The 25,224-nt window shown below is 35.2% G+C and overlaps 1 protein-coding gene across 1 annotated transcript; it reads left to right on the top strand.

The window, feature by feature from the left end:
* The first annotated feature begins 359 nt into the window (after nucleotides 1-359).
* Nucleotides 360-2,273, top strand: LOC145039935 (putative protein phosphatase 2C 60). Its single transcript, XM_078987929.1, has 5 exons — nucleotides 360-476; nucleotides 689-752; nucleotides 839-947; nucleotides 1,497-1,584; nucleotides 2,211-2,273. Exons 1-5 carry the CDS (start codon nucleotides 360-362, stop codon nucleotides 2,271-2,273), a joined length of 441 nt encoding a protein of 146 aa, XP_078844055.1.
* Nucleotides 2,274-25,224: the final 22,951 nt, after the last annotated feature.

The raw sequence follows: 25,224 nt of genomic DNA, 5'->3' as shown, positions 1-25,224 counted from the left end.
TCTTCGTTTTCTAGATTTGAACTTTGTGGAATATCTAATATTACGTTAGATTTGCCATTAATTCGATAATTGTTTGAAATTTCAATTAGGCTTAGCATTTTAGGGCATGACCGTTTGGAATCTGTGTTTCTGTTTGGTGTTTTGGTTTCGTTGCCTTTATTTGTTTCGTGTTTTCATGATGCATCTGAACTGTACTGGTTTTAGGTGTCTGATAATATACTATACATATGAAGTGATATAGCTGTATTTTTCTTTAGCATGCCAGATGTGGCGTCTAATTTTATATCTAACTGTAACTTCTGTAATTGTGATTAATGATTTTGGGATTTTAGGCTTACCATCCGGGTTGATTACTAGATATGGGGGTTTACCTAAGCACACCTAAAATTGATAAAACATCCGATGATGGTGAGAATGAGAAACTGAGATATGGAGTCTCATCCATGCAAGGATGGCGCACATCAATGGAAGATGTTGTAAGTCCCTAGTATAGGCTACTTGTTAGTTATATAAGCTATTGTTCCTGTTTGGATTTTCTATATTCTAAAAAGGTATGATAGTTTAATGCTCTTTTAATCTTGTTGAATTTTCTCTATATCTCTCTATGATACAACTTTCAGTCAGCCTAAACATCGATCACTATAGTAATTAACCAAGATTTTATGTGTCAATATGAGGTGTTTGGTAGCATGCTGCTTTACTTGACTTGGACAACTCCACATCTTTCTATGGCGTTTATGATGGCCATGGAGGTAAGCATATGGATATAGATTATATACACACATGTTTGTTTCTTCATATATAAGGTGTCCTCACTAAGCTTTTTTTTATCTTTCAGGGCAGGCAGTCTCTAAGTTCTGTGCCAAGTATCTTCACCAGCAACTCCTGAAGCAGGAAGCTTATGCTGCTGGTGATATTGGAACTGCTGCCCATAAATCTTTTCTCAGGTTACTGTTCTATGTTATCTATTCACACTAACCAAATACATGGCTGTTTTGTCTTGTCTGTTATCTGAAGAAATTGGTATCATTATGCATAATGGATGAGATGATGTGTGGACAACGTGGCTGGAGAGAGTTGGCTATATTGGGAAATAAAATGGATCAATTCAGTGGCATGATAGAGGGACTAATTTGGTCACCAAAGGGTAACGATTTAAAAGGTCTAAATGATAATTGGTCTACTAATATTGGGAAATAAAATGGATCAATTCAGTGGCTTGTTAAGCTCTTTCAATCTGTTGGGACATACAACACCTATCCAGGCTGGATCCCTTCTACTTCTGGGCCCATTTCTTTATTACTGGTTAACAGAAAAGAGAGTCAACATGTTTAAATATGATATTTCCTCTATGGTGACTAAGAGTATATTTATACAACTATAAACCAGTAATTGTTAACAGAATCATGGTTTTATCTGTGTAGGATTTCTTGGTGTTATTGATAGAGGATAAGGAATTGGTCGAAAATCCTATGATTGATGCTTGGTTGCTGAAGAATAGAAAAAGTCCCTGGGTTGGGAAGAAAGAAGGGTTACAAGGATGTTGGATCTTTTATTGAACTCACTCCTGATGCATCTGAAGTGGTAAGTCTATTTGTTCCCTAGAGGATAATATTGTAATTGTTCTAGTTGTTCTAAAGCTACATCCCTATCATATACACATAGTTAAATTTTACGAATTTATCCCAACCTAATACCCATACGCATATGTCCATTTTAACACACGCCTACATTCAACTATCTGCAATAGAAAACCATCATTTAGAATAACAAAAATATATTAAAATTTAAATATAAGTAAGCATATACCTGCAACCTAACTTCTAGAATAAATTTCAACTATGTCTTGGGTTGGCATTACCTCTCACTAAGTTTTGCAAGCTGAAATTTTACCAGATGTTAATAAACCTAATAAAATACTAAAAAAAAAAAAAAATACTTTTTAGTTTTTAATATAATATTACCAAAAAAAATATTGGAATTCTAACTTACATGAACTGTTTGCATATGCAGTAAATCCGCAAGTGCTTTTTTCCTCGAATGTTAATGTGAAAAAAAGAATCAAAGTATTATGTATCAGAAACATAAATTTAAAAATATATAGAAAATTACAATTATGCCCTTGTATACTGATTGGTTAGTAGCCCAACGTTCATAATAGTGAGTATATCTCTCTAAAGAATTCTTTGCCATTTCACTTCTGTGTTCAGATTCATCATACTACAAATGGAAGTGGAATGAATTACAAGATTAAAGATTTGAGACTTTATTGAATTTAGAGTAAAATACAATTAGTTTTATTACATGATGTTTATAATTCATGCATGTTTACAGCTGCATTTGCAACCTTGTTCTAACAACAAACCCACATGTAGTATTTAATTGTTTATTTACGGTTGTGCCCCTGAACTATTATGTATTAACATCCATAAGCCTTTTGTTCTCATGTTAGTTAAGATTCATAAAGATACTTATGTTCTAGCTGAATATAAATAAGTCTTTCTAGTAGCCCCACCCTTATCCTTAGCAACATAATTAATTACATTAGCATCTAATGTAATTCGGTTCTGCTTACAGTAACGAGGAAGAAGCAAGCCATTGTATCTAGTAGTTTTGGAGGAAACGAGACTCAAGCAAAAAGCAAACACACGGAGAGTTGTTGGCAGATAGTAAACTAGATAATGCAATTGTATATTCTGCTTCTCTTGAGTTCATTTTTTTTATAACATTTACTCACTATTGGAATAATTATTTGTATTTGACATATTAGTGAAATGAATTATCTTTGTTATTTATGGTATTTTATTTGTATGACATTAAATTTTATGCAATGGATTGTATTTTTGGTATATGATATTTATTTTCTATTATGAGACATTAAATACAAATTTAATTTGAAAATTAGTAAATCTGTAAATATTTTTTTTAAACATTTAAATTTATGATACGCAAAAATGTGTGTCATCTTCATTTATGACATGGCCTTTCTTGACAGGGGCTTTCTTGATACGCATTGCGTGTCATTAACACGCGCGTCATAAGGTTACGACACGCGAATGCATGTCGTCTTCCTTTATGATAGGGCCTTCCTTGATACGCATTGCGTGTCGTAAACGCGCGTCGTAATTGCGCGTCGTAAATGAGCGTCATAAATGCGCGTCGTCTATAGACGACGCGCAAAAGCGCGTCGTCTCTCTTTATGACAGGGCCTTCCTTGACATGCATTTGCGCGTCGTCTGAGCCTTTTACGACGCGCAATGAGCGTCGTAAAAGGCTGTTTTTCTAGTAGTGTTACTTAGGAAAAATGTGAATTTGATGCTAACCCATGAAATTGCACATTGCACCTTATTAGCCGTTAGTGGAGCGTGTGTGGTTAACCGGTACACTAATCTGGGACTAATGAAGGATGTAAATGGATAGCTCGATGTTAATCATGGATCAATGGAGTGTGTGTGGTTAACTGACACATTGATTGGGTGATTTGGAACATTAAGTGTACCAAGCTAATTTGCATGGGTATTTACACCTTGTTTGTGATCCTCGACATCTCAGTCACAAACTTGAATGGCATAATCGAGATTTAAACATGTCATTGAAAAGTTCAATGAATCTCAAAAGAATCTAGGAATTTCAATTAATTTAAAACCTAATATTCATTTTCGTTTTTCATGGTGGAAATTGGTAAATCGTCATTACCTAACTTTAAATATTCTACAACTGGATTAAGACATCCCGCTTCCAAATTGTAGAATATTGTGTTGGGTCCTAGCCTTAATATTTCATTTTGGGTGTTATATTAAGGACTTAAATCAACTAACTTGAATTTCTCCCATTATAGATGTCTAGGTCAGATAACTATGGTTTTCCCAAATCTTTTGGAAAAACTTACCTTATAAAGATGATGTCCCATGATTGGATCGTGGAAATAGAAATCATACTTCACTTTCTCCACCTCCTCTAATAATTCTTCCTAACCCACAAGTTCAAAGACTTGAAAATTTCAAGGTCACTCAAGCCCTACTGGCAAGCAAACACCAAGATGGAAGGTCTGTGTGTGCACATGTCTTGTAGATGAAGTCACACATTGATAGGCTAGGAATGTTAGGAGTCGTTGTGTCAAGGAAGTTGGATGTTGACTTGGTTCTTCAATCACTTCCTAAGTCATATGGTGAGTTCGTTAAAGATTACTATATGAGAGATCGCGACATGTTCCTTATCGATCTTACCTATTTGCTAATTGCTACTGAATCAACAATGATTTGGCGCACTGGTAATGCAAATTTGATTGGAAGATCTACTTCCCAAACCTCCATGGACATTGGCAATGGAAACATTGGAAGTACAGAAAAGATTTCTCTTTCCAAGGGAAAGGGAACGGTAAAGGCTAAGTCTGAAATTGTCCCGTGTACCATTCCAAAAGAATCTATTTGTTTTTACTGCCAATAGAAGGGCCATTGGAAGCAAAGCTGCCCTGACGACCTAAGAGAGCTAAGAGATGATAGAATTAAATTGTATGGTTCTACTTCAGTCACATTTTGATGTTTTGTGGGATCAAAGGAAGCTTAAAGGAAAAGCATGTTGAGTCTGATCGCGAAGAGATGGATTTTGATCGCATAGTTCGATGATCGGATTGAGTTGCTACTTAAGAGTTATGATAGATTGCTTAGAAATATTTAGTAACATAGTTTTCATTTGTAATTGCATTGTAAGGAAAAGTTTTCCGTATGTTATAAATAAAGATTTTTTTTTTGAAATTTATCTTGTTTTATACATCCTTGCAATGGCATTTGTGAAAAATTGGTGGTTGTATGTTTCTAATTTTAGCAATATGGATTTGATTCTTTCGTTTGTGGTAGTGTCTAAATTTACAAAATAAGGAAAGATTCTCATCACCAAGTTTCAATTAGATAGAAACTTGAAATCATGCAACTTGTATTGTGTGATATATGAGAACCTTCGTCTTTAGGAAATTAAGAGTAATTCCTTGTTCACATGTATATGTGAGTCTAGTGAAGGACTGGGGGATCGGGTACACTTGGTTGTGCGCTGGTCAGGTTCACCACAAATAACGATAAGACTATTCGTCATGATTTACTAAATGCTTAGTAAATATGTTTATGCTTACAAGATTAAGTAATTCTAAATCATTGGAAAAGTTTCAATGAATAGTAGAATGAATAAGAAGAATGAAATTAGGCAGAAAGATAAAAGTTTATCCAATCTGAAAAGATGTGAGAGTACTTGAGCATCGTGTTTTATGATCATCCGTGTGATTATGAAACCATAACACAAACTGATCCTCTAAGAACATCTTAGTGCACTTATATGGCTAAGAAGAGGAATCATGAATTACTGAAATTGTTAAATCAAGAAGATGAGTCGTACTTCGTTCCAAGATCAAGTCTTAGAATCGTACTCCAAGATTGTACATTGAGTGACATAATCTTAAGAAAGGTTTATAAAACTTATCAAATGTATAGTAAAATGTTCCTTACTCTTGTACATTTGAAATTGGTAAGTTGTTATGTTTTGGATAAAACAAAGATCAACTAAGACCCATTTTCAGAAGTGTTTGTCTTCATAAGAAACCATACTAACTCTTGAATATTTGTTTTTCAAGTAATGTTTCTTGATAAAGAGAATCTTATATGTCAAGAGGTCAGTTGGAGTCTTAAATATCTTGAAAAGTTTCAAGAACTAATCAAGAATAAACCTACTATTAATCACTAGCACACGACTTAAGGTGTGTAACCTATCGTGTTGACATATTCTTATTTCTGTGTCCATTCCAGTTGGTTGACTATGCATGTGAGTTCTATGAGTACTCAATTGTTTGCATAAGGCAAAGCACTTTGATCAGTGAAAGTTCATTAATCAATAAGGGTGAGCTGCTCAAAAACTTGGAAGACATGGTAGGCCCTCGTGCTACCAAGTGGCAAGAAATTAAGATTGAACAAGTTCAGTCCATATGAGTTTGGATTTGTCACTAACTTTCTCTTGTGATTATGGTTATGATAAATTCACATGGATAGGAACACATACACCATAAAATCTAAGTGTCATAAGGTTTCTCTCCAATTCATGAAAATGATTGTGAGGAAACGCTTTCACTAAGTAGATTTTAAAGAGGTAGCAATTATGATATTTGCATTCTCAAATTCAATTATGACTACGACATCCCTCTTCATAGTTCGAATTGTGAGAAATGGAAAAAGGTCTAAACATTTGAGACTTATTTCTATAAGTTCTAAAACTGTTTGAACACACATATGAGCTTTCTAATAAAAGGTGTATGAGCATAGATAAAGGCTTATCAAAGCATCTCATATCAGAAATCTAAACTTTGGTAAGAAAGTCAATAAAGTATTGATTTCTAGAAGTACGGCTGATTTTGGATACATGTCAAAGCTAATAGGAGCATAAAAGTTATGCTAGTAACAAAATATTGTTATGCTAGTGGGAGCATAATCATTATGCTCAGTGTTGCAAGTTAGCAATGTTAATTATAGAAAACAAAATTTTTAATTTGCAAAGTTGCAGAGTTTGAAAAGTTGTTTTGCTATAATCAAGGGAGAGGAACTTATACTTCATTTCAATTCTAAAAGTTTAGATTGAGATTTTAATCAAATTTAGTCAAGGACATATATGAATGTTATGTTGAAAAGATTCGACATAAGGAAATCCTATATAAGGAAATGTTATAGCAAGAGATTGGCAAAGTATCAGGTCTTTATGTGAGACATTATGAATCGTGTCCCATATGATTCTGGTATAGGATCGGTTGCATATACTATAATATTTATGTGTTCTGAATTTTCCAAATGCCTAGGGCGTTAAGAAGGAAAATGGACCAGAAATGTATATAACTAAAGTTGTTAAACAATTGCTAAGGACAATCCAAGGTTCGCTAAGGATTAGTCACATGTGGGCAGTTGGAAGTATTGCAATGAATGAACCATATTGATATAATTCTAAATAGATAGGATTCTATTAAGAATGGATAGTCATATGAAAATTATGGTAAAGTTTCCATAACGGATAGTCATATGGAAATTATGGTAAAGTTTCCATAATGGGAGTTGGACATCAAGAATCTATGGGTAAGTTAGAAACTTTTATGCAAGAAGGATGTTCAAAGGAATGTGCTTTGAATATGAGACTTCATATCTATGGAATTGTCTTGTAACAATCTCCAATGGAAAGTTTTGTAATTAGCAAAGTCACTATATGTAACATTCGAAAATTTAAGACAGGGTTCTTAAAATAATAAAGTAAGTAAATTAAAAATGAAATATATAGTTAAATCATCAAGGGATAATAATATCATATGAAGTTTGGAAGTTTAGAAGGGAAAATAATAACATTTTAGAAGTTAAAGGAGCAAAAGTGTCAAATTAGCAAAGTGAGTTGACCAAAAGGGTTGGCTTAGTTATTGGAAAGGGCTATAAAGGTTATATAATGGATGGGGAAGTTCTTAGTATGCCAAAACTTAAGTTAAAATCATAAATAATGAAGTTTGGTGGGTTTTGGCCGAAATAAGTAAACTTGAGGGGCCAAATGTGAACAAGTGAGAAATAAGATGAACACTCCCTTCTTTCTCTTCCAATTATGTATTGGGCATGCTATAAGCTTCAAATGACTATTTTCTTCTATTTTCCATCTAGGGTTCAATCCAAGTGAAGAATGAAGCAATCAAACAAAGGAGAGAAGGAATCGAGGCTTGAAAGGTAAAAATCTTCACATCCTTTAGCTTAGAATTCGAATTTGTAGAGTGGTTCTAACTCCCAATGTAGAAATTAGTATGATTCTTTGACTAGGGCTTGGTTTTTGAACCTCCCTTTAGTTGTTTTGATGATCCCAACCTCAATTTAATCATCCTATTGATGGATTTGAGGATTTGGGTGAAAACCCTTATGAACCCTAGAAACCCAACTTGGAGATATCATGTTGTTATGTTACGATTGAGAGATGTTCAATGACCTAGATGATGTTTAGAAGAAATAAATCCAATTGGAATGCTCAAACACATCTATGATGGTAGAATGTTACATAAACATGGAATTTATATGGTTTTGGGGAAAAGGTGATGAAATAATGGAATCCTTTGAGTTTGAGTATTTGATGAGTATATGATACTCATAATCATGATTTGATACTAACAATATGATTTGAATGTAGTTACATGAAGGGTTGAGTGATATATAGTTGAATTTGTGGACTAACTGGCCATAAGGGCATTTTCGGAAATCTATTGATAAGTACATAATGAACCTCATATAAGAAGTGAATGATATCCATGAACATGAATTGACATACAAGAGATGATAGTGAAACTTAAACATGAAGGAATGTTAGCAAAAATGCATCCCTAGTGATTGTTAAGACCCAAGGGCAATTTTGGAACATGGAATTGAATTGAGAATTCCATAGTTAGATTAGACATTTTCAATGAGATTAATGGGGTTTTTATGTGCTTGACAACATTTATTTGAGTGTTCAATAAGTTGTGAAAAAGCCTTGTGATACTTGGGATGTTCAAGTGAAAAATGGAATAGTTTATACTTCTTTTAAACACTTGAGGATCATCATGATCTTAAGGTTTCAATGAACACTTAATGGATTAAGTGGAGTGTTTTAAGATGATAAAACACCTCCTAATCATGTGTGAGAACCTATACAAATGGTATAAAGTGATTTGGAAAAGGGTCTTCAAGAACTATGCAAAGTATGGTGTTATTTTGAGAAAAAATGAGTTTTGTGTGTGTACAAACAGGGAAACACGACCGGTGTTAATTCAGGTTTAACTGACACGGCCCGTGTAATCCCCTGATTTGGAGATTTTCTTGGATTTACACATGGTTTTCGCCTGCATTCATGTTTTTGCATGAGGAATGATTTGAAACAATAAAATTTAGTATTGAATCTTGAGCGGTATTTTGGTCAATTTAATGACTTATGTCCATATATGGTGTAGGTAGTGTTTGAAGAGGATTAATCTAGGGAAAGGAATTAGAAGAGCATTAGCTAACCTACGTGTAATTGAGGTAAGTACGTGTTGGCATTTTCCCCACTTTGGGGTACATGGAAAAATGATTTTTATAATAATGAAATACTAATGTTTTGATATATGAAATGCTTTGAAGTAAAAGTGTTAAATGCTTTTGTAGATAATGTTTTGAAAGAATTCCTTGAAGGCAAAAATGTTTTTGAAAGTAAAGAACGTTTTAGAAGAACAAATATTTTGATAATGTGTTTGAAATGTTTTGAAACAAGTATTATGATACTAATGTTTGGTATATGTAAATAATGGAAATTAATGACAAGAAATGTAAAGTAATGAAAAAGAATGGAAAGTAATGAAATGAAAACTGTCCGGTCCATGATACCTCGTGAGAAACACTGGAGGAATCTATCGAGGTGGCGCCTCCTCTTCGCGAGATAGATGTCCTAATGTAAATGATGCTTTGGTGGATTGATTTGTTCTTTCCACCTTGGTCTAGATGTGGGATTGGTTCCTGTATTGGATGTAAAATGGCAACGATATAACACTAGAATTAGCCCTTAATGATATAAGAAAATGAAATATGGAAATATGGCTTTTGAAATGAAATGAAATGATATTTATGACATGTATGAAATGAGTTTTCCTTCAAAATGCTTGAAAATATTTTATGGTCTTAAACTATGTTTTGTAAAGATGAAATGTTTTTGATGAAAAAGTGATAAATGTTTTGGGTCTCAAACCCACATAGATCACAAGACATTATTGTCTTACGTATCTCTTTTTAATGCCATGTATCTCAGTTTATACTTAAGGAGAGAGAATGATAGAAGGAAGTTAGAAGTCAAGTGATGGAGAATCCAATAGAACTTGTTAAGTTCCTTAATAATTGTATTAAGTTAATTCTTATTTGCTTGCTATGGTTGTATTGATGTTTAATGGTAACACCCACTGTTTTAAAAATTTAAGTGTTTTTGTGGGACCAGTTTTTGTTAAATGTAGGTTAACACCTGAATGAAAACCATAGCATATTAAAGTTTGAAAATATTATTGCATGTATAACTTGAGAAAACTTAGATCCAAAGCTATTAGGGTTATATGTGCACCATAGGAGTGTTATAATACTTAAAACCCAACAAAGTTACCTTCTAGAATTGGATATTAGAGTTTGGCATGTTAGCTTTGATGGGTTTTGGTCATAAGACATCCTATGTGCTCATACAAACCCTAATGCTTGGATCTAGGTTTCTCTATTGTACATGCTTTGAATCCAAGACTATAAACCCTAATTCTAGTATATGGAAATCGATATTAACATATAATTAGGTTTAAGATATTACCTTGATTGTTATGTAGCAATAACAATCCTAAATCTCCTTGATTTGACTTTGGAATGCTTAGAGTCACAAGTGTCACTCCTCTAATGGCTTACAAACACCAAGAGCAAATGGAGAAGGTATAAAGAGAGAGGAGAGAGGTTAGAATTCGTCCTTAAGACTTCTTGGGAAGGGATACACGAATTCATGAGCCTTAGGGTCTTTATATAGGTGTAGAGATAGGGTTTCAGTCATTATCCTTATCTAGTTGCTTATCCACAAAGCAACCCATAAGATAATCCTTGAATCCTTATCATAGTCGAATTCTAAGGCCTTATCACCTTAAATTCGTCCAACCTAATAATAAGATAATCCTTACCTTATTTTGTAACTATCACATAATTACAAATCAGCCCCTCTAGTTTAATTAATTACACTTGATCACAAAATTAATTCCTAATTAATTATTGACCAATATTAATTAAACAAATATGATTTCTCCTTTAATATATTATTCTTATAACATATTCATAAATCATAATATCCTCTCTCTCTTTATTTATTTCTCCAATCAAGTTGCTTTGGTGAAGGCAACCCAAAAGGACCATGCACCATCAGGTCAAGTACATACCAAAATAGTTATGGACTTAGACACTAATCCAACAGTCTCCCACTTGGATAAGTCTAACAACTATTCTGCGTATGACTTCGGATCCCGATCTGCAATCGTAGCTTTCCAAAGCCGCTGTTAACTCTGATCCTATCAGATACGCGTGTCCTTAGATAAGGGATCATATATTCCTCCATTCTAGATATCGTATGAGATATGATTTTTAATCATTCTCTTTGTACTATATCTCGATTTCCGATTTATGACGACAGACTAATTGAACAAATCAAATTAGCCCTAGCCCGGCCGAGCATTTACGTTTATCATCACTAAACCATCGAGGGGCCCAAAAGATATCGCTTTTATTCTTTGAATAAAAGGAACGGATAAACTTTCATACAATGCTTGCTTGCACTCACTCACCGAATCACACACAACAATATGTTTTATAACACCAAGTTACTAGTGCGTTTACATATTATCAATGTGCAACCGATTCGCAAGATACAACTCACACATCTCGGTTTCAAGAATATAAGATGTTATCGTCTCACCAATCACTCGTGATATAATTCATGGAGTGATCCAAGTGAGCGTGGGTTTAATCCAATGCTCAAATTCATATTCATAAGCACTCATGAACGTTGCAACAAACATTTTCTTATGTCTAATACTCTTTTAGAAAATCCACACACCAATTCATGACAGTCTTCATTCATATCTACTTCCAACATATGAACGACTTTGGCCCGTTTGAATAATTCGATTATTCTTAATAAACTCAATTATTCTGGAAGTCAAAACATGCAAGGTGAAACACAAGAATAATACTAATCTCATATGGCCTCAAACCTTTGAGTATAAATAAAACCCCTTTTATTTATCACCATATCGATTACTCATTATTTGTCGTTTTGGGTAATCAACTTCTTACTTGAATTATTACACTTATCCCATGCTCCTAGCATGCACACAATGTTTACCTATGGTTCTTTCTTTGTGAAATAGATCACATTGGACACATTTCCAATCATTCTCATTTCACAACTCCGAATCCTTTTTCATAAGTGAAAGAATATCAAAATTCTTGCTACTTATAGAATATGCTAGATTCTAACATCCTATGCAATGATTCTTTCGTAATGTCACTGCACCAAAGTCACAAAGACTATTACCAATGATATTACAAAGTCCTCTATCGGAGATTGTTACAACATCCTTTTGCATAAAAGTTTCTAATCTAGTCATAAATTTTCAATATTTACTTCCCAGTATGGACACGCTTCCATATGTTCCATATGACGACTCATTTCTTAATAGAATCTTATCTATTCACAATAATGTCGATATGGTCCATCCAATATGGAAACATTTCCATATTTTCCAATACTATACTTCCAATTACTCACAAGCGACCAATCCTCGTCGAACTTTGGATTGTCCTTTGATAGTTGTTTAATTATTTTAGTCAAAACCAATTCTAGTCCCTTTTCCCTCTAAATGCGCTAGACATTTGGAAAATTTTAGAATGGTCAAACATTAAAGCATTTGCAATAGATCCTATACCCGAAGCGTATGGGACACGATGCACAATGTTTTATTTGCTATGTTCTCAAATTTCGAATTGTGAAAAGGAATTCCGTAATCATAATCGAAATTTTAAGAACACACTATGTACCTTTGACTAAATTTATTAACATTTCTCAACCTAAGCCTTTAGATTTGAAATGAAGCATAATATTCTCTCCCTTAATTATAGCAAAACAACTATACAACCCTTACGACTTTGCAAGGTATAACTCTTGTTTTTCTATAATTAATATTGCCAACTTGCAAAACTTTCCATAATACTCATACAATCATAACTTTTATGCTCCCACTATCATGATGATTACTATAAAACATAACACTTATGCTCCCACTAGCTTCGACATGTATTCATAAACATCTTAACTTTCAGAAAAACAATACCTATTGAATTTCCATGTTTCTAATACTTAATGCGTTGATAATCTTTTATCAAGGCTACTTGAACTTATACACCTTTGCCTTAGATAGTTCATATGTGTGTCTTAACAATTAAGACTGATTGCCAAACCTCACAATTCAAATTATGGAAAGGGATACCATAACCATGATCGAATTCGAGAATGCAATTTTACAATCACTATCTTCTTAAAATCTTTCTCAGTGAAAGCATTTCCTCACAATCATTTTCATGAAGGAGGAAATCTTATGACACTTAGATTTTAAATGGTGTATGTGTTTCTATCCATGTGAATTTGTTAAAACCAAAGTTTACGACAAATTCAAATTCATATGGACCGAACTTTCTTAATCTTGATTTCTTGCCTTATGGTAGCGCAACTGCCCACCACGTCTTCCAAGTAGTTAAGAAGCTCACCTTTCCTTATCAATGTACTTTCCATTGATCAAGGTCCTTGCCCTTTATGCATTCAAATGAGAACTCATAGGACTCATATGCATAATTAACTCGATTGGATTGGCACATAAACAAAATAATGTCATCACGATAGGTTGTTAACCTCAACTCGTGTGCTAGTGATGATCGATAAGGTCTATTTGATTTGTTCTTAAAGCCTTTCAAGACCAATAAGACTCCCACTGACTCATTGACATATAAGATTCTTTTGTCAATAATTATTTCTTGACAACAAATATTCAAGAGTTAGTGTAGCTTTTATCAAAACACTTCATAAATTGATCCTAGTCGGTATTTGTCTTATTCAAGACATCACAACTTTCCACATTTGATGAATGTTATAAACCTTTAATACTTTTCACTCATTGTCACAATCTTAACTTTAAGACTTGTTATTGGAACGAAGTACGATTGACCTTTTGATTTAACCATTTCTTCAATTTTGATTCCTCTTCTTAGACATACAATTGTGCTAAGACTCACTTAGAGGATCAATTGAGATATGGTTCTTAATCATTAAGACCTATCATAAAGCATAAAAGGTACTCTCCCTTCTTCTTAGAATGGAGAAACTTTTATCTTTCTGCCTACTTGATTCTTCTTATTCGTTCTGCTATTGATTGAAACATTTTCAATCAATTCAGAATTACACTTAATCTTATAAGTATAATCGTATTTACTAAACCTTTAGTAAATTATGATGAATATCATTGTTACTCTTATGGTGGACTTGATCAACACACAACTTTGTATACTCGATCTCCTAGTCCTTCACTTGACACTTTGTCAATGAATTAGTCTAATTTCCAAATACGAAATTTCTCATTCATCGTGCATCTACGTTGCATGATTCCAAATTTCAGTCCAATTGAAATTTGGGCGATGAGAAACTCTCCCTATTTGGTAAATTCTCGACATTTCCATAAATAACATAACTAAGAATCATATCCATTCGTTGTAGAAATATGCAAACATCAATTTTCATAACGATTTCATTGCAAGGAAGTAAACAAATAAATAAATAAGTCAAACAAAATTTATTTTATTTATAAAAACAGCGGAAAAACATTTGTCCTTACAATGCAAAATCCTATTGAAAACTATGTATTTCAAAAGGAAAATTTCTAACAACTCTATCATAACTATCTAAGCTCAAAATCTAATCTTCAAGTCCATGCGATCAAGATCCATTTCTTGTGATTAGATTCATCTTGCTCTTTCACCAAGCTTCCTTTCTTTTTCACCGATTCTACAAAAACATTCAAATGCAATCTTATCACATCATGTATTTGAATCAATGAATAGGAATTTAACGAAGTTAAATAGTAGATTTTACCTGAAGCGCAGTCATACTCTTTGACTCTCCCATCTTTGGAATTTTCAGGCTCTTGGGGCAGACTTCTATCCAACGCCCTTTCTCTTGGAAGCAAACGCATGTCGGTTCTCCTAGAACGTCCTCGGAAGCATGGTCGGTTGACTTTCCCAACAAATATGCTCCATTGCTTCGCCAAATCATTTCTGATTCAGCAGCAATGAGCATGTATGTTAGGTCAATGAGGTTGTCATCATGATCCATCATATAATACTTCGTTTTGAACTCATTATATGATTCAGGAAGTGACTGCAGAACCCAGTTCACAGCCAACTTATCCGGGAATGACACACCCAAAATTATCAACCTATCAATGTGTGATTTTATTCCTAGAACATGGGCACACACGGGCTTACCATCTTCATGTTTCATTTCCAATAGGGCTTTAGTGATATTGAACCTTTCAATTCTTCGATCTTGTGGGTTAGGGAGAACAATTGGAGGAGGAGGAGGAAGTGAAGCATGATTTCTTGTTCCTCGATCGAATCGTGGAATATCATCTTCATGTGGAATGCTTGTTCCACGGGATTTGGGAAGACCATAGTTGTTGAACTTTGACATCTACAAAACGGGAGAAAACAAATTCAAGTTAGTTGATCGATTGAGTCCTTAGTAAATCACCCAAATGAGATACTAAGGCTAGGACCCAACACAATACGCTACAACCTAGAAAAGGGATGCCGTAATCTAGTTGCAGAATATTTGAAGGTAAGTGAATGATGATTCACTAATTTCCACCATGAAAAACGAAAAAGAAATTTAAGTTTTAAATCTATGAAAACTCCTAGATCCTTTGAGATTCATTGACCATTTCAATGGCATGTTTAAATCTCGATATGCCCCTCTTGTTTGTGACTAGGATGCCGAGGATCACAAAGCGGGTGTGAATAACCATGCAAACTTAAATGGTGCCCTCACTTGTTACAATCACCTATTCGATGTGCCGGTAAACCACACACGCTCCACCGAACTATGACAAACATTGAGTCACCCTTTGCTACCTTTGCTTAGAACCATTTAGTGTGCTGGTAAACCACACACGCTCCACTAATGTCTTCGCAAGGGCACAAAGTGTAATTTCATGGGATTGCATCAATTCACTTTTACCTAAGTAACTAAGATTGGGAATTTGAAAAACATTTAGTTACTTTGTATTTCATTATACTTATAATGGAAGGTTTCGTCCTATCCTACCCGTTAGGCTAACGACCCTCCACTAGTCAAGAGTGCGGTGGGTAAGAGTGGATACCCATTCAATCGCCATTTTATAGGCAATTTCCTTAAACACCCCTTATAGACCAGCTTCGTGAATGAGGCCTACTAACGGTAAGACTGACTTTTACTCATACATATATATAATGTTAGACTTTTAATGTTATATATAGTATAGGGTGTATTTTATACTTTTAAAATACTATGTGGTTAACTTTAACAATTACACTTTTAATTCAATTAAATGGTTAACCTAAACTTTTATGGATTTATTAAATCTCTTTTAATTATACTCCTTAATTAATTAATAAAACCATAAGGGTGTATTTGAACTTTTTCAAAACATTACTAGGGTTTTAGAATTTAACATTCCTAATTAACTTTTAATCAACTTTTAAATTCTAAAACTTGAGGGCAAGTTTTGAAACCCTTTTCAAAACATTAGGGTTTTAACTATTTAAATTTCAAAACTTCAAAACTTTTGGGTTCAAATTTAAACTATAAAACCTAAAGGGGAAAATATGAAACTTTTCATAACAACAAGGATCAAATAACAAATAATTCAAATTAACATTTAATCACATAATTATCCATATTTGATTTATTTAATGATTTCTTGCAAAACAATTTATCAATTTACTCAAAATAATTAATCAATCATCTTATAAGGAAACAATTATCTTATTAATTGATAAATATCTTCAATTAGATCAAAAATATAGTCAAATATATCATATAATCGGATTAATATTGATCTAACATGATAAGGTAACTATCCATATGCAAAAATAGCAAGAAATCCCGAGATAAGCACTATCTGACGAGTTGACTCGTCAAGTCAAGCCTGGACTCGTCGAGTCACCCTGGACTCGGCGAGTTCAGCTATGGACTTGGCAAGTCCAGCCTCTAAAACACCAAAAATCGAATTTTTTAGATATGCAATGCATCAATACAATTGAAACCATCCTGGGCTCTGATACCACTGATGGGTTTTGGTCATAAGACATCCTATGTGCTCATATAAACCCTAATGCTTGGATCTAGGTTTCTCTATTGTACATGATTTGAATACAAGACTATAAACCCTAATTCTAGTATATGGAAATCGATATTAACATATAATTAGGTTTAAGATATTACCTTGATTGTTATGTAGCAATAACAATCCCAAATCTCCTTGATTTGACTTTGGAATGCTTAGAGTCACAAGTGTCACTCCTCTAATGGCTTACAAATACCAAGAGCAAATAGAGAAGGTATAAAGAGAGAGGAGAGAGGTTAGAATTCGTCCTTAATACTTCTTGGGAAGGGATACACGAATTCATGAGCCTTAGGGTCTTTATATAGGTGTAGAGATAGGGTTTCAGTCATTATCCTTATCTAGTTGCTTATCCACAAAGCAACCCATTAGATAATCCTTGAATCCTTATCATAGTCGAATTCTAAGGTCTTATCACCTTAAATTCGTCCAACCTAATAATAAGATAATCCTTACCTTATTTTGTAACTATCACATAATTACAAATATGCCCCTCTAGTTTAATTAATTACACTTGATCACAAAATTAATTCCTAATTAATTATTGACCAATATTAATTAAACAAATATGATTTCTCCTTTAATATATTATTCTTATAACATATTAATAAATCATAATATCCTCTCTCTCTTTATTTATTTCTCCAATCAAGTTGCTTTGGTGAAGGCAACCCAAAAGGACCATGCACCATCGGGTCAAGTACATACCAAAATAGTTATGGACTTAGATACTAATCCAACAGGCTTAACCGATTAAGTGTTTAATGAGTTGGGTTGGTAATATGGAGAGTATGTGGGGCGTACCTAGCTAGTACGTTGCACGTATTGGCCCCATAAGGATTACGCTAAGTGAAAGAGCTAAGTGCGCCCTGCATACTCAGTAGATTGACTTTTAGTTTGAATTTCACGAGTTTGGGCCATATTTTAGGCTTCTAGGGTTTAGGACTTGTTGGACCATTAAGATTCTGGCGTGGGGCCACCGATAGACTATGGAATTTCTTGGGCTTAGGTCCATGATGGTTTTTGAACCTAAATTGGAAGTTGGGCCTTATTGGGCCTTGGGATGCCATTTAAGAAATTGAGCCTTTTGAGCAAATGGGTTGAGCCTTAGTTATGAGCCACGTAATAGAAACGGTAAAATGGCCTTTTACCATGGATATTGGAAAAGTAATTTAGATTCTTGATTATGGATCGAGATCCAACAATTAATTGGATATTTATTTGATGATGTTGGCATGGGGATTTTCCATACCATCAGACTGAGATTTTATTTGAGCAATTATGTAGCTTGAGGTGAGTTTCCTCACTGTTTTTAGTGGATGATTTTAGGTACTTCTGGTTCGAAAGGGAAGAGCCCAGGATGATTTTAGTACACACACCACATCGCTCTGCATTTTATATTACTCTGATGTATCTGTATGTTATTGATACACTTTGATTCACTATGGTTTTGATGATTTTGTTTTGGATAATGGTTTTATTAGTTTAAATTTTGGGTCGTTACAAGTTGGTATCAGAGACTTAGTTTGAGGGATCCAGACATACCTTAGGGTGTGTCTAAAATCAAACTGAGGGTTTGGTAGAATTTCAAGAATAAATGTTTTATAAAAGGGTTTTTCTAATAAAAGAAAAATGGTGTGGTGCATGCAATCAACCGAGATCAAGTAAGTTTTCACAAAATACCCGTACATGTTTTATTATATGCTTTGATTTGTGAATCTGTGAATCACATGCTAGTTAGGGCTAAGGATCTGCTCAAGATTTGAATGCTAGAATGCTAGAAGAGATGTATTTATTGATGGGTTTTGAGCATAGCAAACAATCCTATGTATGCATGCTACACTAATTGGTTGATCTATGTTTTCCCTATTAGACATACAAACATTGAACACAAAACTAGAAACCCTAGAAGGTAACTACGATTTTTGAAATACACAAGAGCTAGGGTTAAAATCATACCTTTAAGATTGCTATTGTAAACAATCTTGAATCCTTCCTTGAAAGACCTTTGGTAGCAAGCGCCACAAGTGTTGCGCCTATAATGGTTCACAAACAAACCTAACAACCAAGGAAAACTATATATATATATATATATATATATATATATATATATATATATATATATATAGAGAGAGAGAGAGAGAGAGAGAGAAAAAAAGGGGGGGGGGGAGGGGCAAAAATTCCATCCAAGGCTCTTAGAATGAAGGCTTAGACGAAATTCAACCCTAATGAGGGTTTATATAAGTGTTAGGAAGGTATTGGATAAGACAAATATATCCAAAATAACCATAATCCCTTAAATTTATCCCTAAGGCATCCAAGGCACCCTTAAAGCCCAAGAAAACCCTAGGAGCACTCTAGATTTTGTTCCCCCTCTTTAGGGAGGTTCTAAAATTGTCTAGTGCTCAATTATTAAACATTGTCACCTTTAGTCCCTGTATTTTTAATTAATACCTTTAACCTCAAAATTAATTCCAAATTAATTTTTGATTAAATATTAATTAGATAATATGATTTATAATTAATATATTATTTCCATAATACATTAGTAAATCATTTATTTAGTTTTCTAATTAGTTTATTAACCAAGTAATAAATTAATAAATCATTCTTCTCTATCTAACAATCATCCTATTCAATTGCCAAGTTTGAAGGCAACCCAAAATGAATGTGCTACTATTAATTCAAGTTTATACCAATTATAGTTATGGGCTTAGAAACCTAATCCAATAGTCTCCCACTTGGATAAGGTGGTTATATCCAAAATAACCCTAGTCCTTTAACTTCCTACCTAAGGCATCCAAGGCACCCTTAGATCCCAAGGAAACCCTAGGAGCACTTTATATTTCATTCCCCCCTTGTTAGGGAGGTTCTAGAATTACCCAATGCTTAATAATTGAACACTGTTGCCTTTAGTCCCTGTATTTTTCATTAATTCCTTTAATTCCAAATTAATTTCTAATTAAATATTAATTAAACAATATGATTTCTAATTAATATATTATTTCCATAGTACATTAATAAATCATTTATTTTGATTTATAATTAATTTATTAACCAAGTAATAAATTAATAAATCATTCTTCTCTCTCTAACAATCATCCTATTCAATTGCCTGGTTTGAAGGCAAACTAAAAAGACCGTGCTGCTATCAATTCAAGTTTATGCCAATTATAGTTATGGCTTAGACACCTAATCCAACAGTCTCCCACTTAGATAAGTCTAATAACTATAATTGCTAGTATAACTACCAAATTGACTAGCAAATTGTAGCTACCAAAAATCAATGTCAAACTCTGACCCATTCAGTAATGTGTCCTTAGATAAGTGATCAAATATTTATCCGTTCTACAAGATATCATATAGACATGAGACATGGATTACAATCAATCTCATTGTCCAATATTTTTTTTCCCGATTTCTGATTTATGACGTTTGATACAGACTACCAATTGAACACATCAATTCAGTCCAGGCTTGGCCAAGCACTTTAGATGTCATCATTAAATCATCGAGGGGCCCACAAATATCGCTTTTCCCGTTAGGGAAAAAGGAACGGATAAACTTCGACTTATATGCTTGCACTAGTCACTCCTCAAATCTCACACAACAATATGTTTTATAACATCAAGTTACTGATGTGTTTATGTATTATCAATGCATAATTAACTCGTAAACAACAACTCATATATCTCCATTTCAAGAATATAATATATTATCGTCTAAAAATTACTCGTGATAAAATCCATGAAGTAATTCTTTAAGATTGGGTTTATCCAACACTTAAAACCCCAATTTTCAAGTATTCATGAACATTATAGCAAAACCATTGATATGTCTAATCCCCATATACAATCTACAATTCAATTCATGACAGTCTTAATTCGCTACTTACTTCCAAAAGTACGAGCGACTATGGATGTTTGAAGAATCTAATTATTCGGGAAGTAAAACATGCGAAGTGAAACACAATGATAACCTAATTAACTATGGTCTCAAAACTATTGAATATAAATAAAACTCTTATTATGTAATCACCATATTAATAAGACTTTATTCATTGTATAATTTTTTGATTAATCAACTAAAAAATTGAATTAAACATCAGTCATGTCATGTTATAAACATGCATACTATGTCTCTCTACGGTCCTTCCTTTGTGAACAAATTGATTGGACACTGTTCAATGATGCTTATTTCACAATTTTAGATTCTTATCACTACTAGAATGCTTTAGAGTTCCGATTATGCTCCCACTAGTTTTGACATGTATCCGGAAATCAACCAGACTTCTAGAAATCAGTATGGTGGCCACACGAGGAAGATCTGGCAACGGTTCAGGTTTGGGCTCTAGAGCCGGAGAGTTGGATGAGCAGATGCATGATTTCATTTTTTTATATTACCCGCATCATACTTGAGCAGACATCTGTGATCTTTGGTACGATCAAGGAGGGTATTATGGATGTTTTAGAGGAGCATTTGGGCTCGTTCCATTCTGAGATGGTAGCGATGATGGGAGATCGCACTGGACTTTCTGTGAGTTTTGGGCATGTAGAGCCTTGAAGTTCTGTGGGAAGAAGGACCTGATTGTGAGCAGAAGTTGGTTAGTGGATGTCGCTAATGCCTTCCGCACTAGTAGCTATTCCCGATGAGGCAAAGGTCAGACTTGCTTCCCGTTTTCTAAAAGATAGAGCTTGAGACTCATGGAAGGGGGTAGGACATGCCTTGGGAGACGAGGTGATTGTGTCCATGACTTGGTAGGATTTTGTGACGAGATTCCAGGCTGAGTTTGCACATTTGATTGAGGTCCAACAGTTGGTCCAAGAGTTTCAGGACCTTCGTCAAACTATTGTGACGGTGGATGAGATCACCACTATGTTTTGAGAGAGGGCGTTGTTGGTTCCACAATATGTAGCGGATGAGGATATGAAGAAGGCAAGATACCATGAGATGTTAAGGAGTGATATCCGACAGTTTGTGAGCCAATCTAGTTGCAAGATACTGGATGATATGATAACGAGGGCCAGATAGAGAGAGAGACAGACAGAGAGAGAGAGAGAGAAAGAGAGAGATTGATTTGAAGGATGGGTGGTTCTGGCTATTTCAAGTGCATCCGAATGGGTCATATCAGCAAGGATTGTAATAGTACTACCACCACCGCCCCAGTAACTGATCTGATTTTCTTCCATTGCTATAAGAGGGGCTACAAGAAGGCCACTTGTCTAAGTTTGGCTGCATCAGTACTAGTGGTAGCACCTGCTCCATCGAATTTACGGATTACTGATGCTCGCTAGGGCAAGGCGGATACGCCTATGATGAGGAACATGGATTTTCAACTGACGGCTGAGGAGGCTTGAACAACACCTGATGTGGTGATGGGTATCTATTTTCTCTTTATTTATTTATTTATATTGAATTACCTACTTACAATTGTGTATTTTATTTTAGGATCATTCCTTGTGAATGTTATCTCTGCGTTGGTATCGTTTGACTTAGGGGACACCCGATCTTTTGTACAGCTTGCACTTAGCAAGAGCTTTATTGGAGCTCCTGGGGAGATGCATTGTCCTTTAGAGGTTGAGATTGTGGATGATTGATCTGTCTGGGTATCGAGGGTGCATTGAAGTTGTGTTCTTGAGATGTTCAACGAGCAGTATCTAACTGATTTTGTTCCCATTCCTTTGCACGGGAACAAGGTTATTGTAGGGATGTACTAAATGAGCCCTAATGGGACAGTGATTGGTTGCAAGCATCTGATGGTACGTATTTGGACCCCAAGTGGGGGAAATTTATTGGTTTAGGGAGAGAGAGATCAATGTGGGTTGATCCTATGTTCAACAGCTAGGTCCAGATGCTATCTTTATCAGTGTTGTTCTGTGTATCTCGCCTATGTTATGGATACCCGGGAAAAGGGTAAGGAAATTATGGATGATGTACTAGTCGTTCGGGAATACCATGATGTGTTCCAGGAGGATTTGTTTTGGGTGCCTCCGAAGAGGCAGGTGGAGTTTAGGATTAACTTGGTTCCAGGTGCTGCTCCGATAGCCAAAGAACCGTATCGGTTAGCTCTTCCAAAGACGCATGAGTTGTTTACACAGCTGTAAAGCTGTCAGACAAGGGTTTCATTCAATCGATCAGTTCGCCATGGGGAGCACCGATCATGTTTGTGAAGAAGATGGATGGGTCTCATCAGATGCGTATTGACTACCAGGAGCTGAATAAGCTAACGGTGAAGAACCGTTATCCATTCCATAGGATTGATGACTTGTTTGACCAACTTCAGGGTGCATATTGGCTTTCCATTATTAATATTCGATCGAGTTATCTTCAGATGAGGGCCAAAGAGGGGGATATGCAGAAGACGGCCTTTAGGACTCACTATGGTCATTACGAGTTCGTGGTGATGCCCTTCGGGCTCACTAATGCTCCATCCGTGTTCATGGACCTCATGAACCGTGTATGCATGTCGATGCTGGATCGGTTTGTAATTGTATTCATTAATGATATCCTGGTTTATTCCAAGACTCAGGAGCTACATGAGGAGAATTTGAGGGAGGTATTAGAGACTCTGAAGAGAGAGAGAGAGAGAGAGAGAGAGAGAGACTTTATGTGAAGTTCTTCAAGTGTGAGTTCTAGTTGCACATGCTGTAGTTCCTGGGTACCTTGTAAGCCAGAATGGTATTTTGGTTCATCCAACCAAAATCAAGGTTGTGATGGGATGGGAATTTCAGAGGTCTCCATCTGAGATTCAGAGTTTCCATGGTTTGGAAGGTTACTATCGGAGGCTCATTCAAGATTTCTTAAAGATAGTAGTCCTACTGACTCAATTGACAAAGAAGATTGTCACTTTTCACTGGAGGCCTGAGCAGCAGGAAACTTTTGAGACCTTGAGATAGAGACTGTGTGAGGCGCTGATTTTGACCATGCCAAAGGGTGTTAAGGATTTCATGGTTTATTGTGATGTGTAGATCACATGTTTGGGTGCAGTTATGATGTAGAGGGGTCGCGTGATTGCTTACACTCCAAGGGTGTTAAGGATTTCATGGTTTACGCACGATGGGGCGTGCAGGATGGGTGGTTCTGGCTATTTCAAGTGCATCCGAATGGGTCATATCAGCAAGGATTGTAATAGTACTACCACCACCGCCCCAGTAACTGATCTGATTTTCTTCCATTGCTATAAGAGGGGCTACAAGAAGGCCACTTGTCTAAGTTTGGCCGCATCAGTACTAGTGGTAGCACCTGCTCCATCGAATTTATGGATTACTGATGCTCGCTAGGGCAAGGCGGATACGCCTATGATGAGGAACATGGATTTTCAACTGACGGCTGAGGAGGCTTGAACAACACCTGATGTGGTGATGGGTATCTATTTTCTCTTTATTTATTTATTTATATTGAATTACCTACTTACAATTGTGTATTTTATTTTAGGATCATTCCTTGTGAATGTTATCTCTGCGTTGGTATCGTTTGACTTAGGGGATACCCGATCTTTTGTACAGCTTGCACTTAGCAAGAGCTTTATTGGAGCTCCTGGGGAGATGCATTGTCCTTTAGAGGTTGAGATTGTGGATGATTGATTTGTCTGGGTATCGAGGGTGCATTGAAGTTGTGTTCTTGAGATGTTCAACGAGCAGTATCTAACTGATTTTGTTCCCATTCCTTTGCACGGGAACAAGGTTATTGTAGGGATGTACTAAATGAGCCCTAATGGGACAGTGATTGGTTGCAAGCATCTGATGGTACGTATTTGGACCCCAAGTGGGGGAAATTTATTGGTTTAGGGAGAGAGAGATCAATGTGGGTTGATCCTATGTTCAACAGCTAGGTCCAGATGCTATCTTTATCAGGGTTGTTCTGTGTATCTCGCCTATGTTATGGATACCCGAGAAAAGGGTAAGGAAATTATGGATGATGTACTAGTCGTTCGGGAATACCATGATGTGTTCCAGGAGGATTTGTTTTGGGTGCCTCCGAAGAGGCAGGTGGAGTTTAGGATTGACTTGGTTCCAGGTGCTGCTCCGATAGCCAAAGAACCGTATCAGTTAGCTCTTCCAAAGACGCATGAGTTGTTTACACAGCTGTAAAGCTGTCAGACAAGGGTTTCATTCAATCGATCAGTTCGCCATGGGGAGCACCGATCATGTTTGTGAAGAAGATGGATGGGTCTCATCAGATGCGTATTGACTACCAGGAGCTGAATAAGCTAACGGTGAAGAACCGTTATC

The sequence above is a fragment of the Lactuca saligna genome, chromosome 4 (assembly GCF_052625555.1).
Source record: "Lactuca saligna cultivar CGN05327 chromosome 4, ASM5262555v1, whole genome shotgun sequence".
Lineage (NCBI taxonomy): Eukaryota > Viridiplantae > Streptophyta > Magnoliopsida > Asterales > Asteraceae > Lactuca > Lactuca saligna.
Note: the sequence above shows the minus strand (reverse complement) of the source record. Positions and strands in the feature narration are given on the sequence as shown.

What these genes read in the sequence shown, in the direction of transcription:
- LOC145039935 (XM_078987929.1), top strand. Translation starts at nt 360, where the DNA reads ATGGGGGTTTACCTAAGCACACCTAAAATTGATAAAACATCCGATGAT. An exon ending in CGTTTATGATGGCCATGGAG is followed by an intron (nt 753 to 838) that starts GTAAGCATATGG and finishes TTTATCTTTCAG; the next exon opens with GGCAGGCAGTCTCTAAGTTC. An exon ending in CTCCTGATGCATCTGAAGTG is followed by an intron (nt 1,585 to 2,210) that starts GTAAGTCTATTT and finishes TTCTGTGTTCAG; the next exon opens with ATTCATCATACTACAAATGG.